Genomic DNA, 26,037 nt, shown 5'->3' on the forward strand with positions numbered 1-26,037 from the left:
CAAACAGGCCACTCCAAATTCCACAACTGTCCCAATTTTCCATCTGCAGTGTCACTATTACGCCATCAAGTGATCAAAAAGCTTCAGCTGAGCGCTCTTCAAAAGCCAGATCACATCTGCCACTTCTCAGCTGCCCTCCCCCACCTCCTGATATGACACAAAACATCTAACGAGGGTCTCTAACTGTTAAAAAGGCTCTGTCCCACTACACATTCGTCATTCAAAACTACTGAGGAAGAGCAGGCATAAATCAGCCATGGCTTTACAGGAGCGGAGTCTGGGTAGCTCGTGTGATGAGGTTGTGCTGGCTTCCCTTTTGATTGGCTCAACAGCTGAATCTTTTCTCGCGAAGAGCCTGCTTCACCAAAGGATTTCTTGAGACAAGACTTGCAATGGCCATGGAAGGAGCTGCACTTTGCTAGACCCCCTCTACCAGGGACAAAGAGGGATCCTGGCAGTTCGGCAATCAGAGTGTGAAAACAAGAGCGAGATTAACACGGCAGAAATATCTTTTTAAATCTGAAGTAGGTGAAATTTGAAATAAACTCTTTTATTAAGACAACTGACATGGCAGGCAAAACCCCCAAGCTTTCGGGCAAACTAGTCCTTTCTCAGGCTTTCGCATGTGAGTTGAGCATTTTTTTTAATAAAGGAGAATGGAGAAAACATCAGGCTTTTTTTTCTTTCTAGAGATTATGTCTTCTGTCATATTACAGTGTCACATTTAGTGAGCAAAAACCCCTGGATTATCCTTTCACTTCTAACTCAGACTGCATTGGCACATCTAAAAACTTAGGTGAACATGAAGAATATCTGACCTAAATGGCAGTCTCATTTGCACCAAAGAATATCTGTTCTGGTGGGTCCATTATAAACAGAGTAAGATTTCTAGCAGACTTACGAGCAATTCTGAAATCCAGCGAAACCCCCTTTTGTTGTTATTAATGGATCAAAAATCACTGACTTCTGGCCATAGTCCAGGCCAGAAGGAAAATCAAAGCGTACCTTGGGAATGCCATTTTGCACTTTAACTACTCTCCAAAAACCTTTATAGCTTGAATGTACTTGTGATCAAGCAAACACAAAAACCCCAAACTTTAGATTGAATTCTATTTATATTTAATTCTGTAGTCATTTCATTAACCCAAAAGAAAAGGAAGTTTACTTCCTTTAAAAGAAGTTACTCCCAATTTAAATTACTGTCTTTAAATCTTTGATTGTGTATGCTTGTAAATAAATTCAAGCTATAAAAATCCATAAGACTGGAAAGGTATAAAACCAAGTTCACAACAGAAATGCCATAGCTCTCCTTGCTATGCCTATGGACAAAAAAACCCCAGAGATTTTGATCTGCCAATAAAAAAATTTGAGTTTAATTTAGAAGCTGACTCCTGGTGCTCTCTTCAAATACAAACAAGCCACAACTGAACATTTTCTCAGAGAATGACCTGCCTACTTGGCCTTGATAATGACTGATGTTTTTAAGGAACTCAGTTACAACTGCCTGTATATATGTTTAAAAAAGCAGTTTATTTTTGAAATGTTATTTTCTTCTAAAGTCAGGCAGAAGGTGATGAAAATATTTAAGAATGAGGGGGAATGAGGGAGAGGAAATTTACTTCCCTCCACATCTGTAATTCAATACTGAAAAACTAATACAGACATGTATCTGTTATGGCTGTGTTCCATTTTTCACTCCAATTTTATTTTCCAAAACCAAAAAAAGTATTGATATTGACTTACAGGAACCCATGCAGATAGGTTATGCCCTGTGTAATTTAATTTTAAATATACTAGCTGTAGCTGGGAAATAATGGATGAAATTCAATTAATTTTTCCACAAGAATAACATTATCCTAATGACTTTTCTCCCTTGATCATTACTAACCATCCACAACTCTCCTTAAGGATGGATTCTTTGTTAGCATTACAAAAGGCCTAACTACTTCAAAATTTGCCATATATTAAACTATGCAATTTAGCAGTCAATATGAACATTGGGCCTTAATCATATGAATTTTAAGGAAAGTTTTACGATTTTTAAAAAATGCACTTTTGGGATAATTTATTGTAAAGCTTTTTAAAACTCACCTCTTCCTAAGTGACATCAAATTTTCTTTTTAGGTGACTATTGCCTCAAATTTAAATCATGTCATCAGTTTCTCTTAGTGTTAGACATGCAGGTATTTTTCCACCTTTTGTCCTAGAGTGAAACAGATTGATGGCTCCTGAACATTTGATAGTTCCAGCTGCTGTTCTCTTTTTTCCCATTTTTCATTTTCAACCATCTTGACAAAAAAAAATTATAAAGGTAACTTGCATTAACTAATGCCACCTTTCCTCCTCTATAAATAACTTCCTTTCTTCCCCCACAATTAATTTCCTGGACATTTTCAAATCTCAGTTGCTTTCTTCCCCTTCTTCACTGAAAAAAAGAAATCCAGGCTTTAGAAAGGCTCCCATTTCAGCTACTGCCCCCAAATTAAAAAAAAAAACACAAACTTTGTTCACTTTGTCCAGTAGCTCTAACTCTCACTTTTCCTATCCTTTACCTTCATCTTGTGTTTTTTCTCTTACATGCACTGCCATGAGAATTTATCTTCTACACAGTGAAGAAAGGACTACAAAGTGTTCCTTGATGTTTAATACTGAGATATCCTTACATCTTTAAAAATCATATCACCATAGCAAATGGTTAGAAAACACCTTCACAGCTACAAAGCAAAATGTTTATATATTAAGTGTAGACATGAGGCAGATTTGATTATTATCCAATAAAGGAGGATTAGAAAAAAAATCCACAGAAGAAATCAGCCTTGCCTGTATAAATTACTAGCTGCCTCTTGACTAAATTAAAACTAGTAAGAACTGTGGAAAAGCCATCACTGCTGCTCCATTGTCTTTCACTTTCTCTGAGTCCCTGTGTCGCTTAGCAGAGAAAGGCTAAACCCTGTCTTTGTAAGCTGCAGCTTAATTAACAAATACAGCCTCTGCCTTAGAAAAAGGTAACATCCTCTGGGCTAATTCTAAATTTAAAGAGCTGAGAAAATAATCATTGCTAAGACAATGACATTACAAAGCAAGAGGTTCCTTCAGAAACAGATTAATAAGATATATAAACCTTCAGGACAAATGTGATTGCTGTGTGAACAGGCGGTTGTGTTGTTACTTCATAAATCCTAACGTGGGACTGAAGACCTTTCCTTGTTTTTCCTTTGAACTCTGCATATCCCAAAGCACTGAACACCTCTATTCTGCTCTGCTACTAAGCTTTTAGTTTTCCTGCCACAAAATATTTTTAAATTATTTCACAGAAAATTCAAAATAAAATTACATTTGCAGTAATCAAATAATAATTACAAAATAAGATAATCCACTATATTGCTATGGTGCCCCCTGCACTGTCTGCTATTGGCAAGACAAAACAGAAAAGCAACCAGACAAAAGTGATTGCACAAATAAGGTATTTTTTCCAAACAACCGCTTTTTTCACCAAAAATTTGAAAACATTTAACTGCTTCCCTGCAAGATAAGTTTTATTTTATTATATTTTCTGATCCCAATTTTTCCCCCTCTTCTCTGTGAGCAACTTCATTCCTATTCTTAACTTCTTTCCCATCTCATGCATGCATCCGGGTATGTACATAAACAGAGAAGACACACTGTGACAGAGGTCACTGGCACAGAGGTCACTGGCAAAGCAACAAAAAAAGAAATGAAGTTTATTTCAATTTAATGCAGGGAAATAAAAAGATATGTTGTTTCAGAACAACATATATTTTGTTTCAAGGAAGTTCTGGAAAGCATTTTTTGAGTAGGCATTTTCTACCTTTCAGAAATCTGGTAGCGTCAGTGGTGTCAGTGGAGCAAGCCTCCAGATGGCTTTGTCATTTACTATGATAAAAATGCAGAGGTGCTCTATCCGTGTTATTGATTTGAATCTCCAAATATAGCTTATGCGCTTTGTGCAGTCCAATACCTTCAACATCCTCATCAACCTGCCTGTTCTGCACGTAGCTTGTCAGTGCACCAAATGGGCGAACAGTGGGTGCTCTTAATTAACGAAAAAACAGTGCTTTTGTCACTGTAGTTTATTTGAGCCCTTTCTTGCCAAATGAAATATGGCATTTTGGCAAAAAAAGTGCAGGTTTACGGGTTCAGTTTTGTTTGTAGTAGAGTAGCAAGTACTTGTGCAGTCTAGCTGTTAATAAAAGATGGTATGCTGCATTCCTAACAGGGAGAACTATGCTGGCAAAAATAGGGTCTAGAGCTGTCCTGAGTCACAAAATCTCTAAAAGGTGAGCCAACTGACACTCTCCAAGGTGTCCTGGCTGTCAAGTGGGAAAAACTAACCCTCAGTCACGGAGACAGAAGGCAAGCTTCACAGCTAACGCACTGCAACAAACACCAGTTCTGGGCAGAAGTGTCGAGCTGTTGCCCTATCCCGGTGTATATGTGAAGTAGATACGTAAGTTCCCAGTAAAGTCTAAGCAGATCTCTGCAATGTTGTCAAGGAAGGAGGCCAGAAAGAGATTCAACTCATCATATTGTAGACATCTCCTGGCTTGGCTTGGTTAAATTGCCCACACATTGGTGTCTGGCACCATTTGAGACGCATAAGATGCTTAAGATATCTGCGTAAACCCTCAGACACAACACAAGCCTTACATGAGGCCCTCCTCTTCTGCGGTGGCAGCTGGAGGCCAGATGGGACATGTTAGGTCATCTCCTATATGGGAAAATGAATTGGAACTTAAGTCTCCACTGATCAAAATGGGAGCTTAGGCGTCTAGACTAGGATCCAGTTTCTACGATACTGCTGCCTCACGTCACCTCAGATGACAAAAGGTGTGTAAGGAGTTGGAAATATGACAGGCTTTATGGGACACTGGCACCATTCTGGAGTGGTCATTGGAGGTCAAGGAAGATACTTCATGGTACTCAAAACAGCCGTGATCAGGCAACTGCATTCCATCACATCATATATGTATGCATCTTAGTTTCAAACTGAATCCCACTCCAATTAGACCAAGGCACACAGACTGATTTTTTTTTTTAAATGAACAAGTATTATTTGTTAAATATTTAACAAAAACAGTTTTTTTCTTGTAAGGAGACAGTTCTGGGAAACAGGCTGGATCCCAAAAGATTCAGGGCTTCCTAAGAACTATGTAAAATGCTTTTGATCTGCTTCAGTCATTTGAGAGAAAAGCCCATCTAACTCTGCTTACGATGAAGTAAATAAAATGAAAGCTGGCCTGTGATACCCAGAAGGTCATAAAAGTCTCCCTTCCAAGCCTTTATTTCTATAGAGCTCTGAACCCAGAATCAAACACTTTCAGAAAGGTGAAGAAAGGAACTGAGACGTAGCTCTGATGCCCTGTTTAAAAAGAGTAATTTATTGTCTTGATGATCCAGAAAGAGTTGTATATTAGGATAGACACAATCCCAGATGAAATGGGGAAGAGTCTGTACAACTACGTGACTATAACTGTCAGGTGAAACAGGCTCATGCCTTTTACTGACCATCGGCAGTAACAGAAAAGGAGGGCTAGAATTTAGGTCCAGCAAGTAACGATACAGTTTTGTGTGTATTTACTGTTTCTGAATTAACAAAAAAGAAAAAGATGTCTTAGAATGGCTTGTGTCCCTCAGTCTAACCCCTGAGCTCTGACACCCCTCTAATACTTCATCAGCGCTCAGGACTAGATTACTGGGTGCTCCACATAGCACCATGTAGGTATAAAAATGTTACCAAGGCTGCACAAATAATATAAAAGGCGACTGTATAACCAGAAGTGCAAATGTATTAAATATACAACTCCCAGTAAAAGATTTGCGCAGGACTCTCATAGAAGTTTTTGTCCGAAAGAGAAGGAGGTGACAAGATATGTTCTAGATTCCTGAACCACAGGCTGTATTGTTATCTTTAAGGCACTTAAACTCTGCTTTTTTTTGCATAGATGAAAGAAATCAAGGTTCAGTCATGCTTTAAAATTATATTATTCTATGGATAAGCAACACTGGTGCAGGGCATAGAATGCAGAGAACAGGTTTCATGAACAGATCTCTGAAGCTTTTATTCCAGAATTACCACCAAGCCTGTAAAGAAGATAAATTCCATTGCTTTCAACCCTGTATTATTGTTGTGCTTGGAACATTTAACTTTCAGATGAATATTTAGCTGCAGAGTCTATGACACTGGTGAGGTAAGACTGATCGTGTTTGGACCCTTAGAAACATAGATCCCAGAATTTCTTCTCTCTTTAAAAAAGCACAGGGGAGAACAAATACTTAAGACGACATCCCCATTTTGCTTTTCTTTTGAAATCACTCAGGATTAACACCATTGCTGCCTGTTAGAGGGCATGAAGTAAAATTAGCCTTTGAGAAAAGAAAGACAAGCAAATGCTGTTGTTCTGTTTCTGTCTTTTTGTCACATACACATTCTTTTCCCTCCTTGCCTAGGCACAGATAGTAAGTGACTATAAAAACGCATAAAGGAATAGTGACACTGTTATCTGTGTCTTCACCCTGCACTGTTTTTCTTCTCAATTTCTTAATTAGTTTAAAAAGTCTGTATATGCCTGATATAGACTATTTTTCTCAAACTGTACAGAGCTCCCTTCACTTTTCTTTAGATTATTCTACAGCTTGCCATCTCCCTTTGTAAGAAAGCATTTCATTATATGACACATGCAATTTCTGCTCCTTAATTACCTCTCATTACTTCTACTTACGCTCGTCCTCAATGTCCTGAATAATTCCTCTTGAACCTTGCTGTCTTCTCCCTTAAATATTTGCACAATTGACTTGTGTTCTTGTTAGTGTGTTCTTAACTAAGTTAAGTTTTAGTAACAATAAATCACTCCTGGAGAATCAATCACTCCCAAGTAACCCTACTGAGAACTGTTCTTTGAACTTGTATTCTAGTTCTAAAAAAACATCCTGAGAGAAATATTTTACTATCAAAGCCTTATAAAGATGAACTACTTTCTTTCTGCACCATGAGACCAGGATATGGCCTTTCTCATTGGCATCTCTCATAGCAACCTCATGTCTCACCATTTGCTTGTTTTATCGTCACATTACTGTGGGATATAGATCTATACCCCCCCAAGGAAATACTTTTCATTTGTCCAAGCTGGTTGTAGGGTTCTGGAAATTACTGTTATTCTCTTGATCTTGCTCTGTCTCCATTATTATTTTGAATGTTTTCTTCATTTGCAACCAGTGGCAAATTTAATTTATGTTCACCTTCATCTCCCAGATCACTCGTATTATTAAACAGAGCTCACTGTTTGTTGTTGGGTTTTTTTTTTTCTTATTCAGCACATATCAGCTATGTAGAAATTACTTTCTTAAAAATTAGAAGTTAGAATTTAGAGGTGAGGCAGTACTGTGACTGTGACAGAATAAAGGGTTTAACAAGAAACAATAACACAACTTTCTGCACAACATATTTGTCAAACACCTTTCAAAACAAATATGTTGGAATCCCAACAGTAATCCCTGTGCCACAAGAACAGACCTCATCTCTTCCCAATTTAAACTACTGCTGAGTAGTAGCAGCCTTTGTTTATAGGTGTTCAGCTAATTTTCAGTCCAAAAAAGAGAACACAGTCTAACCTAATTTGCATTAATTTTTAAAGTAAAAGCATTTTCTATGAATATAAAATTAAATCCAAATTCTTTATAAGCTAGAGTTAGTACAAGAGCTTTCTTTTCATGGCTTTTTATTCTGTTTTTCTGTGCCAGTCTAGGGAGAACTCCATCTGAATGTATTACCTCCCTCCATCAGCCAAACTGCTGATTTCATTCTGTCACCGATACTTTCTGACCGATACTTTCTGAATAACTTTTGTTCAGCTCAAAGAGATTTTTTCCACTTATTTTTCATCCCAGGATCGGCCTACCTATGCAACTTCTTCCCAATCCCTGTTGGCTGATCCGTGGGCCACAGTAAAGAAAGCAGGATACATTCATAATATTCTGAAAGGATAATGTGGCTTTTTATTTCGTTGGCAGGCATTGCATTGCTGGCAGGTAATATATTTTCCATTTAAATCTATTTAATGATATTAACAAAGTGTAAAAGTTAGTGGGCCCATGAGGGGAAGGATGGGAACCAACTAAGACTGAACAGGAATCCCCACACCTTACCCACTTCAAGCTAGAGACAAAGCCCAGCAAAAGCAGTGGAGCATCTGCCTGTACTGTACGTGGGAACTTCCCTACAGCCCTCCACCTGCAGGCTTAGAAAGAGATTTCATCCCCATGGTTTAGGGAAAGCTTGGCTCTCACCTTTCTTCCCAAAGCATTTAAGCCATCACGTCTCACAGACGTTTTTGGAAGCAATTTGTACTCAGATGGAATAGGACATGAAATGGAAAGAGGCTGGATGTCTGTGGAAGCCTAAAGCTGATTACTAATTCGTCACCCACATATCAGCTATCCCAGAATCATTAATCACCAAGAGTGGTACATGACAGCTTCAGAGCTTTTATAAAAGGAAAGCTGGAAGTAGTTTTGGAAAGTACTGTAGGAGTTCATTTTTCTTCCAGCAAATTTTCCCCCTGTAAAATTGGTTCTGAATTCATCACCCATACACGCTTTCCTAAATTCTAGTAACATTTTACACTTATTGGCATGAGGTTCAGGATAAGTTGGCTTTGTTTCTCCTTCCCACTACCCCTGAGGAGTTATTCCGTCCACAAGAAGTAATGGGCAAAAATGTTTAGCAGTGAGGATTGAAAGTTTAGCTGCTTATCTAGAAAAACAGGGCATGCCTGAAGTCATGGCAATGAAGTCGGCAGACAAAGCAGACTTCCTTCTGAGCCAACGCTGAACCACTGTTCCCTTCTGGTTCTCTGTGGAATGGGAAAAGAAATATATTAGACAACCTTTTCTGAACTTCAGAAATGGCTATTTCTTTTGACTCTGGTGTCTTTTTGAACAGACGAGCAAGCCCAGCAGTGCAGCAGTAGGTAGCCTGGCTGATTCTGGCTCTGCAGTACTAAGCTAGCCCATAGTCTGCTCTATGTAAGATCTGGTATGGTCTTGATATCCCCCATTCTCTGTGTTGGTTAATACAGACGAATGGAACTGGACTTGAGCATTTCAAGTTCAAAACCTATGTGTCTTTCAACTTTCATAAATCCACCTCCACAGCTTCTATGCAGATCTAGGAGTCTATGTTTTTAAGGTAGACTCTCAGGCTTTCTTCCTAGCACTCCCCCTGTGCTCCTATTCCTGCCTGTTGCTATTTTTCTGGGTATTGTGCTGCCACAACTGGACTGGTTTTGTTCTTGGCTAACAAGTCCTTTCACATGCCAAAACAAACCTCCCCGGGGCTCCTGTATCTTCCTTCTAAGACCACTTAGTCCACTTTGCCAGGTACTGTGCTATTATGTTTGTAGAATAAGCCTGGCCTGTCTCATCCCCTCCTGCTGCCACATCCTCCATGACTCAGAGGTCTCTCCATATAATTTCTCCAGTTTTCATCCCTCCACAAAGGTTTCCTTCTAGCCCAGCTCCACTTTATTAAGGCAATATTGCCTGTACTGCCTATGCATAAAGTGCCCAGTGTTGCACTGTCTGCATTTGAGTGGAGCAAGTAATGCCCCAAGAGGCCGACTTAAAATTATATACTATGTATATTTGGAAAATTGCATTTTATTAGCATCATGGCTTTTGTGTCTTTGAAAATTGGATTTAATGTTTTTTCCTCAGCAGTCATAGTGATGCCATTCAAACCATAATTAGAAACAGTGAGTCTGATATGAGTCACCTGACTTACAGAATCTCAGGATTCAAATAAAACTATGAATTGCTGAGGAAAATCTTGAGACTGAAACTTTGTTAGTATCTTATAAATATCTATTTAACAGAACTTGTCTTCATTGTGCACCCACAGTCTTAAACTGCAGGACAAATATTTGCAACCAGTCTTAACGTCTCTCTGTTCAAACAGTTTCTCCATCTGCATTGCTGGTCTAGATGCAAATATTTTCTCAGTGAAAAAATATAGCTTGTGCTTTACACGAGGTTATATTAGATTAATGGTCCTTTCCAGTCGCAAAATCTATCAGGCTGTTCTTCTCCATCGTTGGTCTTTGAAGCATTTTTGATAGAGTTTTCTTCAAGCAGGACTGGCTTTTGTAACACAACTGAAATGTTGATGAGAGGACAAGGGAGAGGACATTCTGAAGCAGATTTAGGGATGACTGACTTGTACATCTGCAGCAGATTTGGTACACGTGGATGCATCAGATCAAAAGTGCCTGCACCGTGGAGTCCACGCATGCACCCACATAAGACAGTCCTCTGGCAGGTCTGCACCAGACCAATGCTCTCTCAACTGCTATAGCATTTTTTGTCTATGACATCCCACATGAATGGGGTTAGCTTCATGAAGAAAACCTGCAAAGCTATAGCATTGCACTACTTCGACTTTGTCCTTTAAAAAAATGATGTGACACTTGACAATGGCTATGAACAAGACCATCTCCTTAGGGATTCTCTTGTGCATTGTATATTAATATAGGATTTGCGCAGCAGGATCTAGATCTCCTATTAAAACCGCTAGAAGTAAACCCACACAAATAGTAAATAAAATTTATTTACATGGATCAAAAGTCTCTATCACAATTCCTGTCAGTTCTGTGAAGCTACATTTGGGATTAATTTGGCCCACTACAATTATTTTCACATCTGAACACATCATAAAGTCTCTATAAAGAGATAAATTAAATGGGGAAGAGCAGCACAAAAATTATTTACTATAAATTATGAAATAAAACAAGATAGCAAAGTAATCTCTGCACAGATGAACCACTAAAATATAATTAGTGAGACTCTGCAAAAGGCTGAATATACCTGAAATAGCTTTAACATGTCTTGAATAAGATATGATCTTGGCATACTTTTAAAATCCCTGTTCAGCTCAACAAAAAAAAAAAAGCAAAGGAGAGGAAAAAGAAAAGAGAGCATGTCAGAGAGATTGATCTATATGACTGGAAAGCTGAGAAGATTATTAATGGGATAAAGAACCTTTCTGTTATAGGTTACTAGTCTGAAGGCAGTCAGGTATCACAGTACCCCAAGCACTACTATTTCATATTTCAGATCAGATGATGATGGATGGATGGCCAGATGGAAGGAAGGAATTGGAAGCCCAGGATCTAAAAACATGATTTCCTAAGTTAGGCTGCTAAAACAATGTCTTTATTTTCAAGTCATGAATCATTGCTAGTCTTACTGAATTGGACTCCTACGACTTCTCTGCAAACTCACTAAAATGGATTTGACTTAAGTCACCTACTTTCAAAAGCTAGACAATAACTTAAAGTTGTATTGTCCCTTTCCATAATGAAGTGAACTGAACCCTGGATTTTATTTTTGCTATACACAGATATCTATGCTGTAATTTATTTTCATTTAATTAAATGGCTGGAATTTTCTAAGTTAAAGAACGCTGTTAGGAGTCTATACACTAAAAATAATGGAAACAAGGAGAAAGACTATTTCCAAGATCTGTAGCTCTGTTTGTGTGCATCTCCACATCACCTGCCTGAACTCACGGTGACATCATCAGCATGGCAATCACTTAAATATACCCCTCCCACCAACTAGAACTTTACCAGAAGTTTATCAAAGTCACTTAGCTTTAAAAAGCACAATAGAAAAACTGAAAAGGGTCTTATACTATATCCTGAAGGTAAAGTTTGTATAAATTGGACCTGTAAGCGGAGGCTGATCTCACCTGTCAAGGTGGCACACAGGAAACAAAAGACAAGTCCAATAAGGACAGAGACTTATTGGATGTTATAGACCAAAATGAACATACTTGAATTGCAAATCAGAAGCCAGAGCGGCCAACAGAGAACAGTTGGAGCTACGTAAGCCTCATGTGTCTCATACAACTAATTAAACATTTAGCCTCATTTTCTTACTGGCTGTTGCTCACATAAGCTCCTCAGTTTGGCCCCATTTAGGGAAAGCGATTGCAATCCAGTTTGGGATGGAGGCAGCATCAATGTATGCAATGACAACCCGCAACAGTTAATAAATGCTTTAATCTCGTAGCTAAACCAAGATAGTGAAGGACCTTTTTGCCACAGGCGTTACTTGAGACTTGAGCAACTGGGAATTCAAGAGCACATCTAGGTGGCCGAACTCATTATGAAACAGCAGACACGCTGCTTCAGCCGAGAGATCGCACGTGGCACCAGCTACATCTCTCAAGATATCCTCATCAGCCAATTTCACCTGTCTTGTGCTGCGGGAGTGCTGCCAGCTTCCCCCTCTCATAGTCTGGCTCCAGGAACACACAGCATTTACCACTTAGCCTTGTGACAGAGAGCATGTTACAAAGCTGAGCATCACCCCACCAAATGACATTGCTGCTTAAAATACACCACTACTCCCTCTGCCGAGCCCTCCCTGTTCATAGACCAGTCACGCCGGACTTGAAAGGAATGTACGGATAATCAATCAGTAACACCAGGCTGACATCCCACAAAAAGTCATGCCGCTGCATGATGCCTTATGTCTGACTGGTATCAAAATGCGTCAGCTGAAAGGGCCAAAACAGTCATCAAAATTGGTTTTCTATACAGCCTGGAAAAGGCCATTACCAGCCATTAAGGAAACCCAGTTTCTGTATCTGTCACATACCTGTAACCATACTGAGCGAGCTCAAAGGAAGAAAGTAAGTGTTAAATGATGACAGAACAGCATCGTCGTTATTTTGAGTTAAAATTAGTTATCCCAGAAAGGGTGTTTGAGGATTAATGTACTCTGCAAATGCAAGGACTTATGAGTTATAGATTATGATAAAAATACTCACAATGTTCTTCATGTGTTTCAACATTATTGTCAGACGGGTGCTCTCATAGGATATGACTAATTGTACTCCAGGCTTATGATCAGTTGACTGAGGACCTAAAAAAGGCCAGATAGTTTGACTTTTTAGTTAACAGCTCAGCAGAAGTACATCTGTAAAATATTGCAGTACACATGAACTAATCTATAAAAAGAACCTATTGTGTGCTTAAATCAGGGATGAAATTAGGAAACACGGATAAGGGGTGTGATGGAAGAAAGTGGTCTGACATGCAGTGCTCATTTTCTTTCCTGTTTATACATTGACAGTGAGATTTTTTGTTTTCTAATTGCCATCAATCTGAATTTCAGTGGGAAATTATAAATAATTGGGGGGGTGGCAAGCATTGATGACACTAGTCAGTATTGTTGCAATTCTTCTGTCTGGTTGAAAACATTGGACTTTTTTTTTCAGTTCCCAGCAGAAAGAAAAAAAAAAGGAAAAAAGAGCAAGTTTCCAGACCAGTTCCACAACAACTGTTACAGAAACATCTATATCTATCATATATAAATTCTACCTTCCTCATTCTGTCTTTTTCCTGTTCCAGGCTGGTTTTCATGCAACCCATTGCTTTCATAGATTTTTCTACCAAGATGCATTTACAGAGTTTGATTCTGTTCCCACTGAAAAAAACATTTTTCAGTTTCCAAGCAAGAAGGATCAGTCTCATAATGTGGAAGAAATGACTAAGCATATCCCGTTCCTTCTTTCTGCTGGAGGCATTGAGCCAGCTGTCTTCACTGCCAAAAAGGTGTGTCCTTGAAGTTGGGTAAGTAATGGGGCTTACCTGCCCCACAGAGACCGCGGAGAAAATACAGATGGCTTTTACCACAGTATACCAGGTAATGATGAACACAACAACCTCTCCTTGACAGCTATCTGACCTTCTTATTTTGCAGTGTTAAGCCTGAGCAGGGTGGACATGAGCCATTTTGCACCACTTGGTCTGAGACCCGGGGTTCTCCCCACGTGGTCATCATCAAAGACAGTCCAGACACTGCCTGTGTGAACTAGCCTGGTTTTACTTATGCAAACGGGGCTTCATTTAATTAGACCAAAGTTCTATTACAGCCAGTATTATATATTTACTATACTTGGAAAAATAAGAACTCAGTCCTGCTAACCTTAGGACAAAATTGTGATCTCTCATGAGCCGGGCTCTGTTCTGCCCGCCTCCCTGATAAAGAAGTAGCTGACTCTGAGACCTCAGACAGAGAAGTCCTGTTCCCCTGCATGCACATTGGGATCTGCCACTGACACACCAGCCTTAAACCCACCGCAGGGCGAGATAATGACACGAGAGAAAACAATATAGTTGTAATTAATTCTTTAAATAGAAACACATCTTTTAAGAAGCGGAAGGAATGAGAGAGGATGATGAGAATGAAAGAAATCACACGCGAGGGTTATGCATTAGCAAGAAGAGGCTTTTTAGAGAGTATCAGGACTGATCATCCTCAGCAGCAGGCAGGATTCCCACGTCTTCCTTTCAGCCTCAGCAGACACCTGCGCACTCTCTGCCGTGCTCCTGCTGTCTCTTTTCCGCATGTACCAGAGCTGTTACAGCCAGGGTTGTAAGAGCAAGAAACCAAACTCCCCCTCCTCAGCCTTTACTCTGTTATTCAGCAGAGGAGGCAGCAGAGGGGAAGTTATAATGAATAAGCCACGTTGGCTGTATTTTTCTGAAGAAACCAAATGTTTAACCTCTGGAGTGAACAGAGGCTAAAATAACTGCTAAGCAGATAGAATTACAGTGGTGTCATGTACTATTGACAGCCAGAGAACTAGTGCAATTGCCATTTGTCCTAAGGAAAGGAATTCAAATGAATTAAAAATAACACAGTGTGTACATACAACCACCATAATATAATTTTTACAGGCAGCCTGGATATCAACACTTCTGAGTTTCTGATGTTTGGACTGGAATTTTAGAATATGAATCCATCTCCAATTTCTTCCCTTTAGAGACCACAAAAATACATCTTTAATCACACCCTAATTAGAGAAGGGCCTGAAACAGACTCTTGAAGAATTGAAATCTTATGAAGAAATCACTATGATGGGACTTAGAAGGCTGAGGTGCAGTTCTTTATTTGTTATTCTCCTTTATGAACTTTGACAAATCACTTAACCAGACTGTATCTTACTTCATTTCTTATTGTATGCAAATAAGAAGAGGGAGGGATAAGGGATGAAAACTCCATGAAACAGACAATGCTGAGTTTTTTTCCAGGGTAACAAAAAGCCCACAAAATTCAGTTCTTCCTGTCATGACTCAAAGCCATTTTACCATTTTTTTTTAAGTCGTGGGTCCTTTTTGCTTTAAGTTGCAGCAGGAAAGGTAGAATCCTAGACCATTAAACACAGCGTAACACAAGGGGAGTTGTGTTTTAACATAAGGGCACAATTCACTTGTGGGTCTCTGTTAATTTTGTGAATTGCAGTGGGTCATCCTGAGCGGTTTAGCAAGAGCAACAGATTTCAGAGGCTAAACTACATCATTAGAATTCGGCTGAACACCGTGCCTTTCCTCTCCTACCAGTACTACCAGTGCCTTTTTCTGCACTACTTAAGTTTTATAGTGTGAGCACTTATATCCAGTCAAGGAATTTCTCTGTGGGAGTTGGCATTTTCATTTAGAAAAAAACAAATGTAAATAAGTTTCTAACCAAGCTGAAAATAATGAAAAACATGGGAGGGGAAAATGCATTTCTAACTGAGTATGTAAAATGAAGTCTGAAACAGACACTGTGGGCACGGCTATTACTAAAATATTTGGTCTTGCTATGTAATAAATTGAGTACTAATGGAAAAAATTAAAAAATTAAAAGGAAGGAAAAGAAAAAAATAACAGAACGCAGGGAATCTGATAAACACAGAAGAAACTTCTATAGCTTATATTTCATAATAGAAGACAGTTACTGTTAGCTACTGTGGTTGTTTAATCCCAGTCGGCAACTAAGCACCACAGAGCTGCTCGCAATTCGCATCTCCAGTGGGATGGGGGAGAGAATTGGAAGAGCAAAAGTAAGAAAACCTGTGGGTTGAGATAAAGCCAGTTTAATACTTGAAATAATAAAATAATAATAATAAAAATTGTAATGGAAAGTAAAACAATGACAGAGAGGAACAAAACCCAGGAAGGGAAAAAAAACCCAAGATGTGATGCAACCACTCACCGACCGATGCCCAGTCAGTCACTGAGCAGCAATCGCGGCCCCCCCACCCCACTCCCCCCAGCTTATATACTGAGCATGACATCAGATGGTATGGAATATCCCTTTGGCCAGTCTGGGTCAGCTGTCCTGTTTATGCTCCCTCCCAGCTTCTTGTGCACCTCCTCGCTGGCAGAGCGTGGGAAGCTGAAAAGTCCTTCACTTAGTATAAGCACCACTTAGCAACAACTAAACCATCGGTGTGTTATCACATTATTCTCAAGCTAAATCCAAAACACAGCACTGTACCAGCTACTAGGAAGAATATTAACTCTATCCCAGTCGAAACCAGGACTCAGCTGTTATATTTTAGGTTTTCCCACATTCAGTGCTAAATCATAGTCTCTTTGAAGTCTAGGTGATTTTAGCTTCAAAAGATAATAAAATACACATACAATAATTACTTCCAGTCTATCCAGCTTGGGCAGATGGACTTGAGCTCAGGCCCTGCGTTTTTAGGAACTGTCATGCTCTACTTGCACTCCATTATAGGCAAAGACCAAATGTTGGTCTGTTGTAGGTACAGGACAAAGCTCCACCGACTTCATATGCAGCAAGATTTCCCTCCCAGGGATTGATTCTTTGCTCACTGGTGTCAATGCAAAAGCTGTCAAATACCAAACGAGGACCCTGGAGTGCTCATAGTGTTTTTCTATATGACTTGTGCCTGTGTGTCCCAGCACTCTGCAGTGGAACTCAGCCACCAATCCCTACCGCAGAAAAACTCAAACACTGTGCCAGTTTATAATCTCTTTTATCATGGAACATAAACACTAGAAAACTGTGGGTCCTTTCTTCTTTTTGAATGACAAAATTAAGGCAATTAGTGTTCAAATTTCTACCAGAGGTGGAATGATCTTCAGAGTAGTCAAGTATGCAGTTCTTTCCTTTATCTAGATGGTCTTTTCTAGCATGTTGGAGAACTACCAGCTCTATATTCTACCATTTGTGCAATGTTTTCATTAGCAGCATTTTAAAATAAGCTCTGCATTACACTTTGCACAATGCATGAGAAATATAAACAGCGAGGAAGATGCTACACAGAAGACTGACAAAATCAATAGGGAAACTATAACTTAATAATACATTTCATTTCACACGTGGACTGCAAAGCAATGCGAAAACACTAATTAACTAAGTGTCACAGCGCTACCATGAGGGAGTTAAGTACTATTCTGTATTCTGCACCCTCAGATTTTTCTTAGACCTTTCTTCTTGGTGACAGCCTGTTTTGACATCTGGCACCAAAGGGTACTGGAACCTGTTTGGTTTTCCAGGGCCAGGGTTGAATGCCCCAAGCCAACCATCTGCCTGCTTTAGCTACAGCCTGGGTCTATGAGCCTCCAATGTACCCAACTTCAGACAGTCAGCAGTAAATACATTACAGGCTATCTATCTCACTGGTTTCGTCCCGCAAGCCAGCAAGAGGTGCTTATCGCCAGCAAAACAGCCTAAATGCAACTAAAGTAGGAACGTAACTTGTGGCAAAAGCTTGACATCGAGAATGAGCACTGCAGCAGATCAAAACTCTATGTAACATGAGCAAAATAGCCTACTCTCCTCAGAGACTATTCACGAGGACTGCGATTCTGCATGGAGAGGCATACCGTATGGTAGCCTTTTTGGAAAGCTCGGATCTTCCTTTAGAAGGACACAGAGCTAGTTTCTCTACTGCACTAAATGGACAGAAGCCCATTGAAATGCATGGAGCACTAATCAAACATGCCAGAACTGGACCTGGGTTGTGCACTGTTATTACCAATAGCAAAGACTTCATGATTTCATAACTTTGGCAAAACAGTCTGAATTATTAATATTTTCAGGAGATATAAACTCAAGAGAAGAAAAATAAACAAGATTGATATAAAAATGTTTTTGACAGATTTTCCTTCTTCCTTTTTTTAAAGGGCCTTTATAAAAGGCTGTCTGTGAAAACATTCCTGATATCTGCTCTCACTCCCTTGTAGTGAGCTTGGTATAATGAAATGCTGACAATATTCAGTATAATTCAGAATTCACCCCACTGGGAGTACTGAATCAGTATTCATGTCAAAGTAAATTTAGCACTGATTTTTAATCTCTTCATTGCTAGGAGCACAGTACAAATTCATAAATTTTAATTTTTATTTTACTTTAGTAAGTGTAATTACCTACAACATTTATAAATTAAAGCAGTGTAAGAGAAAGATGCTGCCTTGATCAAAATTCATAACCTGCTTCTATTGGGCATTCATTTTAATTTGTATTGATCCTAACTAAGAGACAGATGATTTGCTTGCGTAAAGATTGAGAGAGAAATCACCAGATTCATGGAAAGCTACAGCCCATATTAAACCTGAGTTATTCTTCAAAACAGGCAAAAATTAAGGCCCTTATAAACTCATAAAGTAATGAAAGCTGTGGGGGAAGGATGTATTCTTTTCATGGAAATTGCCTCTCCCCTGCAGGCTCAGTGAACTTAATTCCTGCCCCAGACTGACTATGGCATTACTACAGGGCTTATTTTCAAATCAAGAGCGTTTCAGGGCACCCTCGGCAAACAAGAGCCTCCAGGGCCACTGTGCTCTTCCCAGGAACTCCTTGTTTGCTACCTGGCAGCTTGGCATGATCAGCCACCTCCTGCCTTAGCCGGACTTGTCTCTTCTCCTTCTCACAGGATGGCTGATAATAGGGTGCAGAATGCCATGCAGCAAAGATCTAAGTGAGCTAGCTAGGGTATGGCAGCAGCCTAATTCCAACAATGAGAAGCAAAGCATAGACTAACATACATGAAAATAATTTTTCAGGTGGGTAATTAGCACGTGCATGGCTGGTCTTCCTCTGATAGCTGAGCTAGCTCATTTACAGCTAAGCTCACCTACTTCTGCAGTTCACTGCAATCGACTGTCAACCAGGTGCATTCCCTTCCTCGCTGACCAGAAACGGTGCCATACCTGGAGCAACTCAGCCCATTATTCTTGTTCTCTGTTTTTACAGAGTCTAAACTCATTGGTTCCTGATTTGGACCTTGTGTGCTACTGGTACTCTAGCAATAAATGATAGTGATGAATTTTCTAGGCCAAAGGGAGGTGGTTTTTTTGTTGTTTTGTTTTTTTTTTTTCTCCTGTGTTAAACAAAGGTTTTGCTCTGAGTCTAGAACTGAAGTGTCCAAACTTTAAAAGGCAGAAGTCCTGAGCAGGAAAAAATAATCCCTCTGTAACCATATTGCTTGAGGCCAGAGACACATTAATCTCCCCTGACCAGGTTGTGACCTTCACCTCCACTAACTGTATAGTGAACCAGCAGATTGGGTTACGTGTCACACAGCTTTCATCAAACACCAACTAAAGGCATTCTTACCTCTGTTTCTTTATTCTCTTCTCTGATTTTGATGTCATTGACAACAAAAATAAAGGGCTTACCCTTCAGACTATATTGGCTTGGGACACCACTGTAGGAATTATGAGGCTGTATGTAATTTATTTCTTAACTTTATTACAGACTCAGTTCATGCTTTTGCATAAGACACTTACACCCAGATTCTCTGTAATAATTAGGCACCTAAATATTACTGAAATGTCAAAATCCTTCTAAAGACCTGGGACTTTAACTCCCTTATGCCTCAGCTCACTCTCACATGTCTGCATCTTTGGTTAAAGAGTCTACAGAGAGAGGCAGCCCATGGACCCAGACTACATGTTACATTTGAACTATGGTTTGGATTTTCTGTGACAAGATTTAGCCTTGTATATTCCTAACACCTAGGACATCTTTGCATTATTTCCTCATTCCTTTGTAAAAGTTAGAGCAACCATTAGTAATTTCCAATAGTCATAGTGGATTTAATATGATAATGGCACGCCCTAATCAAATAAACTCTACACAGGGGGAATCTTCCAAAGGCTGAGAAGCCAGAATGGGATTTATTTTGTTCTGATGGATTAAAAAAAAATGGTCTCAGCAAAAGAGATAATGAAGGCCCTGTCTGCAGAGAGATTAAATTAACTTAATGGACATGCAAACTAAATATGCAGAGATACTTGCACTCCTTTCTGAAATGTGGATAACTGGTGATCTTGGAAACTATTCTATCACTTGGAGCACATAACAACCAGCTGAATTGTTGTGGTGCAGAGTGCAGCTGCAGGCTTCTTTATGAGATTTTATTTTGCCTAAAAACTGACTACGGAAGATTATTTTCAATGCAGAACTAGTGCAGTGGAAGACAATAAACATTCACAGTTTATATTTTATGGTTTATGCTTTGGCTCTTAATGCTGTAATGCCAGAGATTAGATTAAATTAGGTGCTGGACAGAAGAGGGAAATGGGTTAAGTATTTAGATAGGCTAAGGGCAGAATCTCATTTAGTAAGAAGTGAATTACCACTACCATTAATAATGTATGCCTAGGCATTAACATAATGTTCTGTTATTTACCTGCTGCACTCATTGTGAAAATGACTTCAGAAGTCATCCCTGATTTTCTTCACTTATCCAAGCACACATTGTGCTTTGTCATGACTCAGATCCTTTCCTCCAGATGCTTCTCTGAAGGTTTTGTTTTGTAAAACAAGAAACCTGCCACAGTTTGTGTAAACAAACTTTTACTTTGCATATAGGTATGTTTATTCAAAAAGAAATGAAGCAAGGCTGAGGAGAATGTGTCAAAGTGAAAGAAACTACAAGTTACACTAGTAACACATTTTCAGAGACCTTGAGAAATCGGGAATTATTTGTTGGTATTTTTATATCTTCAAAAAAACCCCACCTAAACACTTTAGACTCACCTTTGCATTATTATATTTAATATTACTAAAGAAGTCCTTCTTAGAAAACAAGTAAGATTGGTAATCCACATACCTAAGGTCACAGATGATGAATCTTCTGCCAAGGTATTTTTGGACCAATTCAGGAAGAAGCTGAGTACAAGCTCATTCTGAAAGAAAATAAAAATACTTTAGGGAGTATCATATGTTGTGCTCTGTTCTTTAAATTATTCCCCTCCAAGCAGATTGCTGGTAGGTTTCTAATGTATATATTAGAGTTAGCAATAAAGGGGAGCCTTTCCCCTGTGATCATGGGCAGGACCCCAGGGAATGACTTCTACTCAGGCACTGGGAAGGCAATGGTGCACCTTACCACTGGCTCAGGGACGCTGCATTGGTGCCTACCTGGCCCCTTTCTGTCAACACACTTCCAAACAGCAATGTGCCACGTGGGCCATATATTTGCATTCTTGCTTGATCTCCAGTGTCTCGAGATATGTATTAGCAGCTGCAACTACTTTTACAGAGCAGCCCATCTGTGAAACAAATGCAGGAGAACATCTTTACTGTGTATTGTGTAGTCAGCATGAAATTCGCCCTTGGCACAGGACTGACCTCAAGCATCTGACCTAATGTGTACCTCCCTGAGGCTTAGGTATTGTGCATACCTCCCTCACATGGCAGCTTAATGGGCACTCACACTGAAAAGCTCCATACAGAGTTAACTCCTACCAGAAACCAATGGGGAGTGAAAGGGATGATCATATTTCGCCATCCTGTTTAAAAGAGTAATCCTCCTTATGTACTGCACTATAACTTTTATTTTTATGTACTGACCTGTACTGCTCTAGTGAACATATATAACAGGTAGTTACATTCAGCTGTAGAGAATTAAAACAATAAACCAAATCCCCAGATTTGAGCATTGTGCAAGGCAATAAAAATTTGAATTCTGAAATGGACTCTTATGATTCTGAATCAAAGGTGGACAGTAACTGCATTTTATTAGCTTTTTCATAAAGCTGTATTTCAGAACGGCTATTCTTTAAGACAGTTAGAATTGCTACATTCATACTGATGTTACTTGGACTGACACTGTAATGAATGGGTAGAACAAGAGACTTTTCAGATTCTAGCATTAAAATGTCACCATTGTTTTTTTCCAGGCCATGAAAAATAATGTGTCTCTTACTGGCAAGATGTACTTCATGCAACATTTGTCTTGTTTCAATTTGACAAAATGTGGCATGATTTGTGCAAGGAAAAAAGAAAAGGAAGAGTTTAGTGACAAACGCAGCTAGTGAGGAGTTAACATGTGGTTACAGCAGACAGAGGAACAAGATGTGTATGTTCAGCATAGAGATAAGATTTAGCAATCTGGATTTATTTTAGCAGTTGCCTTTTATTTTTCATTCTACTGTTTGGAGTTTTTCCTCCCACACTGATATTTTCTTTAAAAGAAAAATCAGGAAAAAAAAAAAAGGATAAACCAACAGAATTGTTTTCCTTGAATTGAATGACAAATCCTTAAGCTTTTAGCAGTGGACTGCCAATATACCTGTCTGTTCTGAGCATGACTAATTATTCTCTCATCTCGTGAAGACAGCTTACAGGGGAAAGCCCATACACCTGCTTCAGCTTCCAGTAGCTTTAAACAGCCAAGTTATTCCCTGTGGGACCTCCATTTGCTCTTTCAGCACAAGTCCCAAGTGTAGGTAATCTCAAGGGTTGAAAGAGTATATTTTTGGCAGCTCAGCCTTTATCTGACAGCATGAAAATAAGCAGAGAAACTTAAGTAGCCATTCGAGTTCAAAGTTCTTCTTGCGAGAAGTGGGCAGGAGGTGGAAGGAAGGATACACTAACTGACTTGAAAGAGAAAGAAAAAATTCCACACTGAGCAGCCTGGTGTTCTGCTTCCTCTCTGCTTACTCTTTCAGCAATAAATGGAAATATATGAACAGAGAGGTTTGTAAACAGGAGGTGCAAAGATTGTTTCAGGTGATAGTTCTAGATTCTCATTTCTAAAGGAGACAACACTGAAAAAAAATGACATTTGGTTTAAGTACAGAAGTGGAATTCATGCAGATCTTACATCAGGCATGAACACAACAGGCATGTACACTGCTGGTGCCACAGCACTGATTTCAAAGCTTTCCCTGTCTGTGTGTCCATTGTACTCAACAGGTATCGAAGCATGTGGGGAAGCAGCAAGGCTAATGTTGGCAAATGGAACGCAAAAACATAATTGAACAGGTCATGTTGCAGGGGCAGATGTAGCAGCCTATCCAGGGCAAAGTGCTTCAAAAGCAAGGGGGGGATATCTCCTACGTGTTTGTGGCAATAAGCATTTTGCACAGTTATTCATAAGACAGCAATTCCTCCCTGAACTGCCTGCTGCAGGAGTCCACCATTTAGATTTCCACCAGCAAAGTGTGTAAGTACCTTCTTAAGCAACAGACCACCAAAGAACACACTGAACTTTCAGGTGATTCCTAAATCAATGGGACTTCAATCAATTGGATCCCAGCCAATGGGACTGAAGTGTATGCTTAGAGTTAAGCATGCATCTAATTACACTGCTAAATAGAAACAGGCACATCAGAGCTTTGAACATATGTATGATCAAAAGCGCACTGTATTTAGGTGGATAGAGTCCACTTCTAAACAAGCAATTGTTGTTTCAAAGATGTGACAGTAGGTGGGAATCTTAGCGACCTTGTGACAGTCTTGGCAGATAGGCAGGCACTGAGGATGACCACAAGCACCCACCCACCTTTTTTTCCCCTGGAATTCTTACCTTTAAATCGGTACATGGAAATTACCTAAAACGCTGCCCATTTAGGGATTTTTTAGGAAAGCCTCCTATCATTTGTCTAACCATTCTTACCTAGTAAGACTACAATCTTTAATAGGTAATGTTGATATTTTTCCAGGTCACTCAATAACATTAGCCTATTGGGGAGCAGCCAGGGATGTATGTGTGCATCAGTTTTGGTCTGGCTAGAACTCACACATGACCTTTTTTTAGCCATTAAACTCAAAAGGGACAAATTCCACCTTTACTTACACTAGGATACAACTGAAATAAGAAATTTCAGTGGCATCGGGGGAGCTGGCACAGCCCTGCACCACTGTAGCATGGTAGAATTTGTCTACTGCTCTCCATCAGAGACTAACTGGAAAAGCACTCTGCTGTTAGTGAAACACAGCCAGATTTCAAGCCAGATTTAATTTAATTAGAAAGAAAAGCAGCCTTTCCTCTGATTTCAGCTTTCTTTTCAGCTGTGTTAGAGTAGATTTGGGGTCAGAGAACACCCATGCACCTGTTATACTTTAACAGGATGGACGATCAGCAGCAAAGAAAGAAACCAGAAAAAGCTGACCTTGCTGCAGCTATTATAACATCAGGAAAGGACAGCGGAAAAGAGAAGACTTTGAACCCTCCCCATTTTGGCTCTGCTGGATACCTTGCTGCAGGAGTACGGGAGTGGTGGGAGTTAAAGGGACCCACATACCTCGGGTGCACTTTGTACCACCGTGTTATGTACCTCCATACAGGCACTGCGGGAGCTATTTTCTCATCTCTGCAAATCCCAAGTAGCGCCAGTGAATAAAATACAAATGAAATATGGGAAGCTCTTATCAAACTTGATTACTTTTATAGTGTAACACATTAGTCACTCTAGAACAACGCTGTGGTCCTGGTTTTCACTGTATGCTCGAAAATGAGTGAACGTAACTTACAATCATTTCCATTTACATCCTCTTTAAAGCCCTGTTACACAGCCTGTAAGTCACCATAAAGCTGTTTATAGAACCTATCCATAGCTGATACACTGTCATTGTTTGCTTCCCTGCTTGCACTAGGTTTATCTTTGGCCCCAAAGTCCTTAGTTAATTTGGATACTTCAAGAATTTTTATAGAGTCAAAACCCAATATACCTCATTTCTTTTTACTAATTAGCCTACTGTGCACCTGCACTTACTATTATGTTCGCCACCCCCCTCCCCCCCCCCGATCGCCACCCCCCTCCCCCCCCGATAAACAATCCCCCTCAAACATCCAAGTCCACTGAATTTGCACACAAAACCAATCTATGTGAAAGATGTGGGACAAATAACATGTTTATTTAAGGCTATGTAGTTTTGCAAGATCAGTATGTATATCTAGTGTCTGAGCTGTGTTATCAATAACAATATCCACGTATTAAATGCCACTTCTTTCAAATGATGAGAGATGGGAAGATTATCCATAGAATATTACTAGCTGGCTGATGGTACCAAATGCACATGATTGCTATATAAAACATTGCTTTAGATTCAGTTTTAGATTTTTCACTTGTAATGCCCAAGCCAGGTGCAAGTTGTCTTTTCAAGATAAGCATGAAGACATTCAGCTTTGTGAAGGCTGCTGTTTGACAGCAGGGCCAGAAGCAGACTAAATTAATGGAGCCTTACAGTGCTTTTGTGTCCCCAGGGAGTGTACAACCCTCCTACAATACAGCAGTAAAATGACAAGCCACTAGGCCAGCCCTAATTTATATCGTATGTTATGAGATTTGGGCTGCAATCTCCATTCAGCCCATCACTCAGTTGGGGTTAAGAGTGAAATAGAGGAAAATGTAAAAGTGGTCAGCAGCAGCTGCCTTTTGTCACAGATTTGATTTATACTTTGATAATGTATATTTTCATCCTCCTCCATGTTACTAACCTTCAGTTTATTGTTTCTTGATGCTTCACCTCTTACTGGTGGCACCACTTGGTTGTTTTGCCATTTAATGAAGCAAAACTCCAGGAGTCTAAAAATTGTTGAGTATGTTGCCTTGCTGATCTAGAAGACCCAGGCATTTTAACACATGCAGCTGATGAGCAAGTCAGCAATGGTGCAACTGGCACAAAACTAAATATTCTTAAGGTGTGATCACATATATTGCCGCTGGTTTGGGAGGAGTAGAATGAAACTAAGAAAGGCGCTGAAACCTGTTTTTGATCCTGTCCTAAATGACTCAATATGACAATGAAGGTGCATCAACTTTTGCATTTTAGTGATTGATGTAATGAATATAGCTGCTTGTTCATGTATATAGTCTGGTGGTGTAATTATTTATAACTGAGTGTTAACCTGATTTTAGGAAAAGCACTCCTATTCTAGGCAACTCTCCAACGACTGTCTAAGAGGAAGTCAATGAA

General features: G+C 39.5%; 1 protein-coding gene across 1 annotated transcript in view; it reads right to left on the reverse strand.

Moving 5' to 3' along the window:
* The window catches only part of PIK3C2G (phosphatidylinositol-4-phosphate 3-kinase, catalytic subunit type 2 gamma), a 215,084-nt gene that overhangs the window by 8,935 nt on the left and 180,112 nt on the right, over window positions 1-26,037 (reverse strand). Inside the window, exons 29-30 of the mRNA XM_009332846.1 lie at window positions 20,942-21,017; window positions 12,851-12,945 (exon numbers count right to left, since the gene is read on the reverse strand). Of these exons, the coding sequence (XP_009331121.1) occupies window positions 12,851-12,945; window positions 20,942-21,017 (171 nt within the window). The remainder of the gene's footprint in view (window positions 1-12,850; window positions 12,946-20,941; window positions 21,018-26,037) is intronic.

Source organism: Pygoscelis adeliae, unplaced genomic scaffold, assembly GCF_000699105.1.
Source record: "Pygoscelis adeliae isolate BGI_AS28 unplaced genomic scaffold, ASM69910v1 Scaffold38, whole genome shotgun sequence".
NCBI classification, from domain to species: Eukaryota; Metazoa; Chordata; class Aves; order Sphenisciformes; family Spheniscidae; genus Pygoscelis; species Pygoscelis adeliae.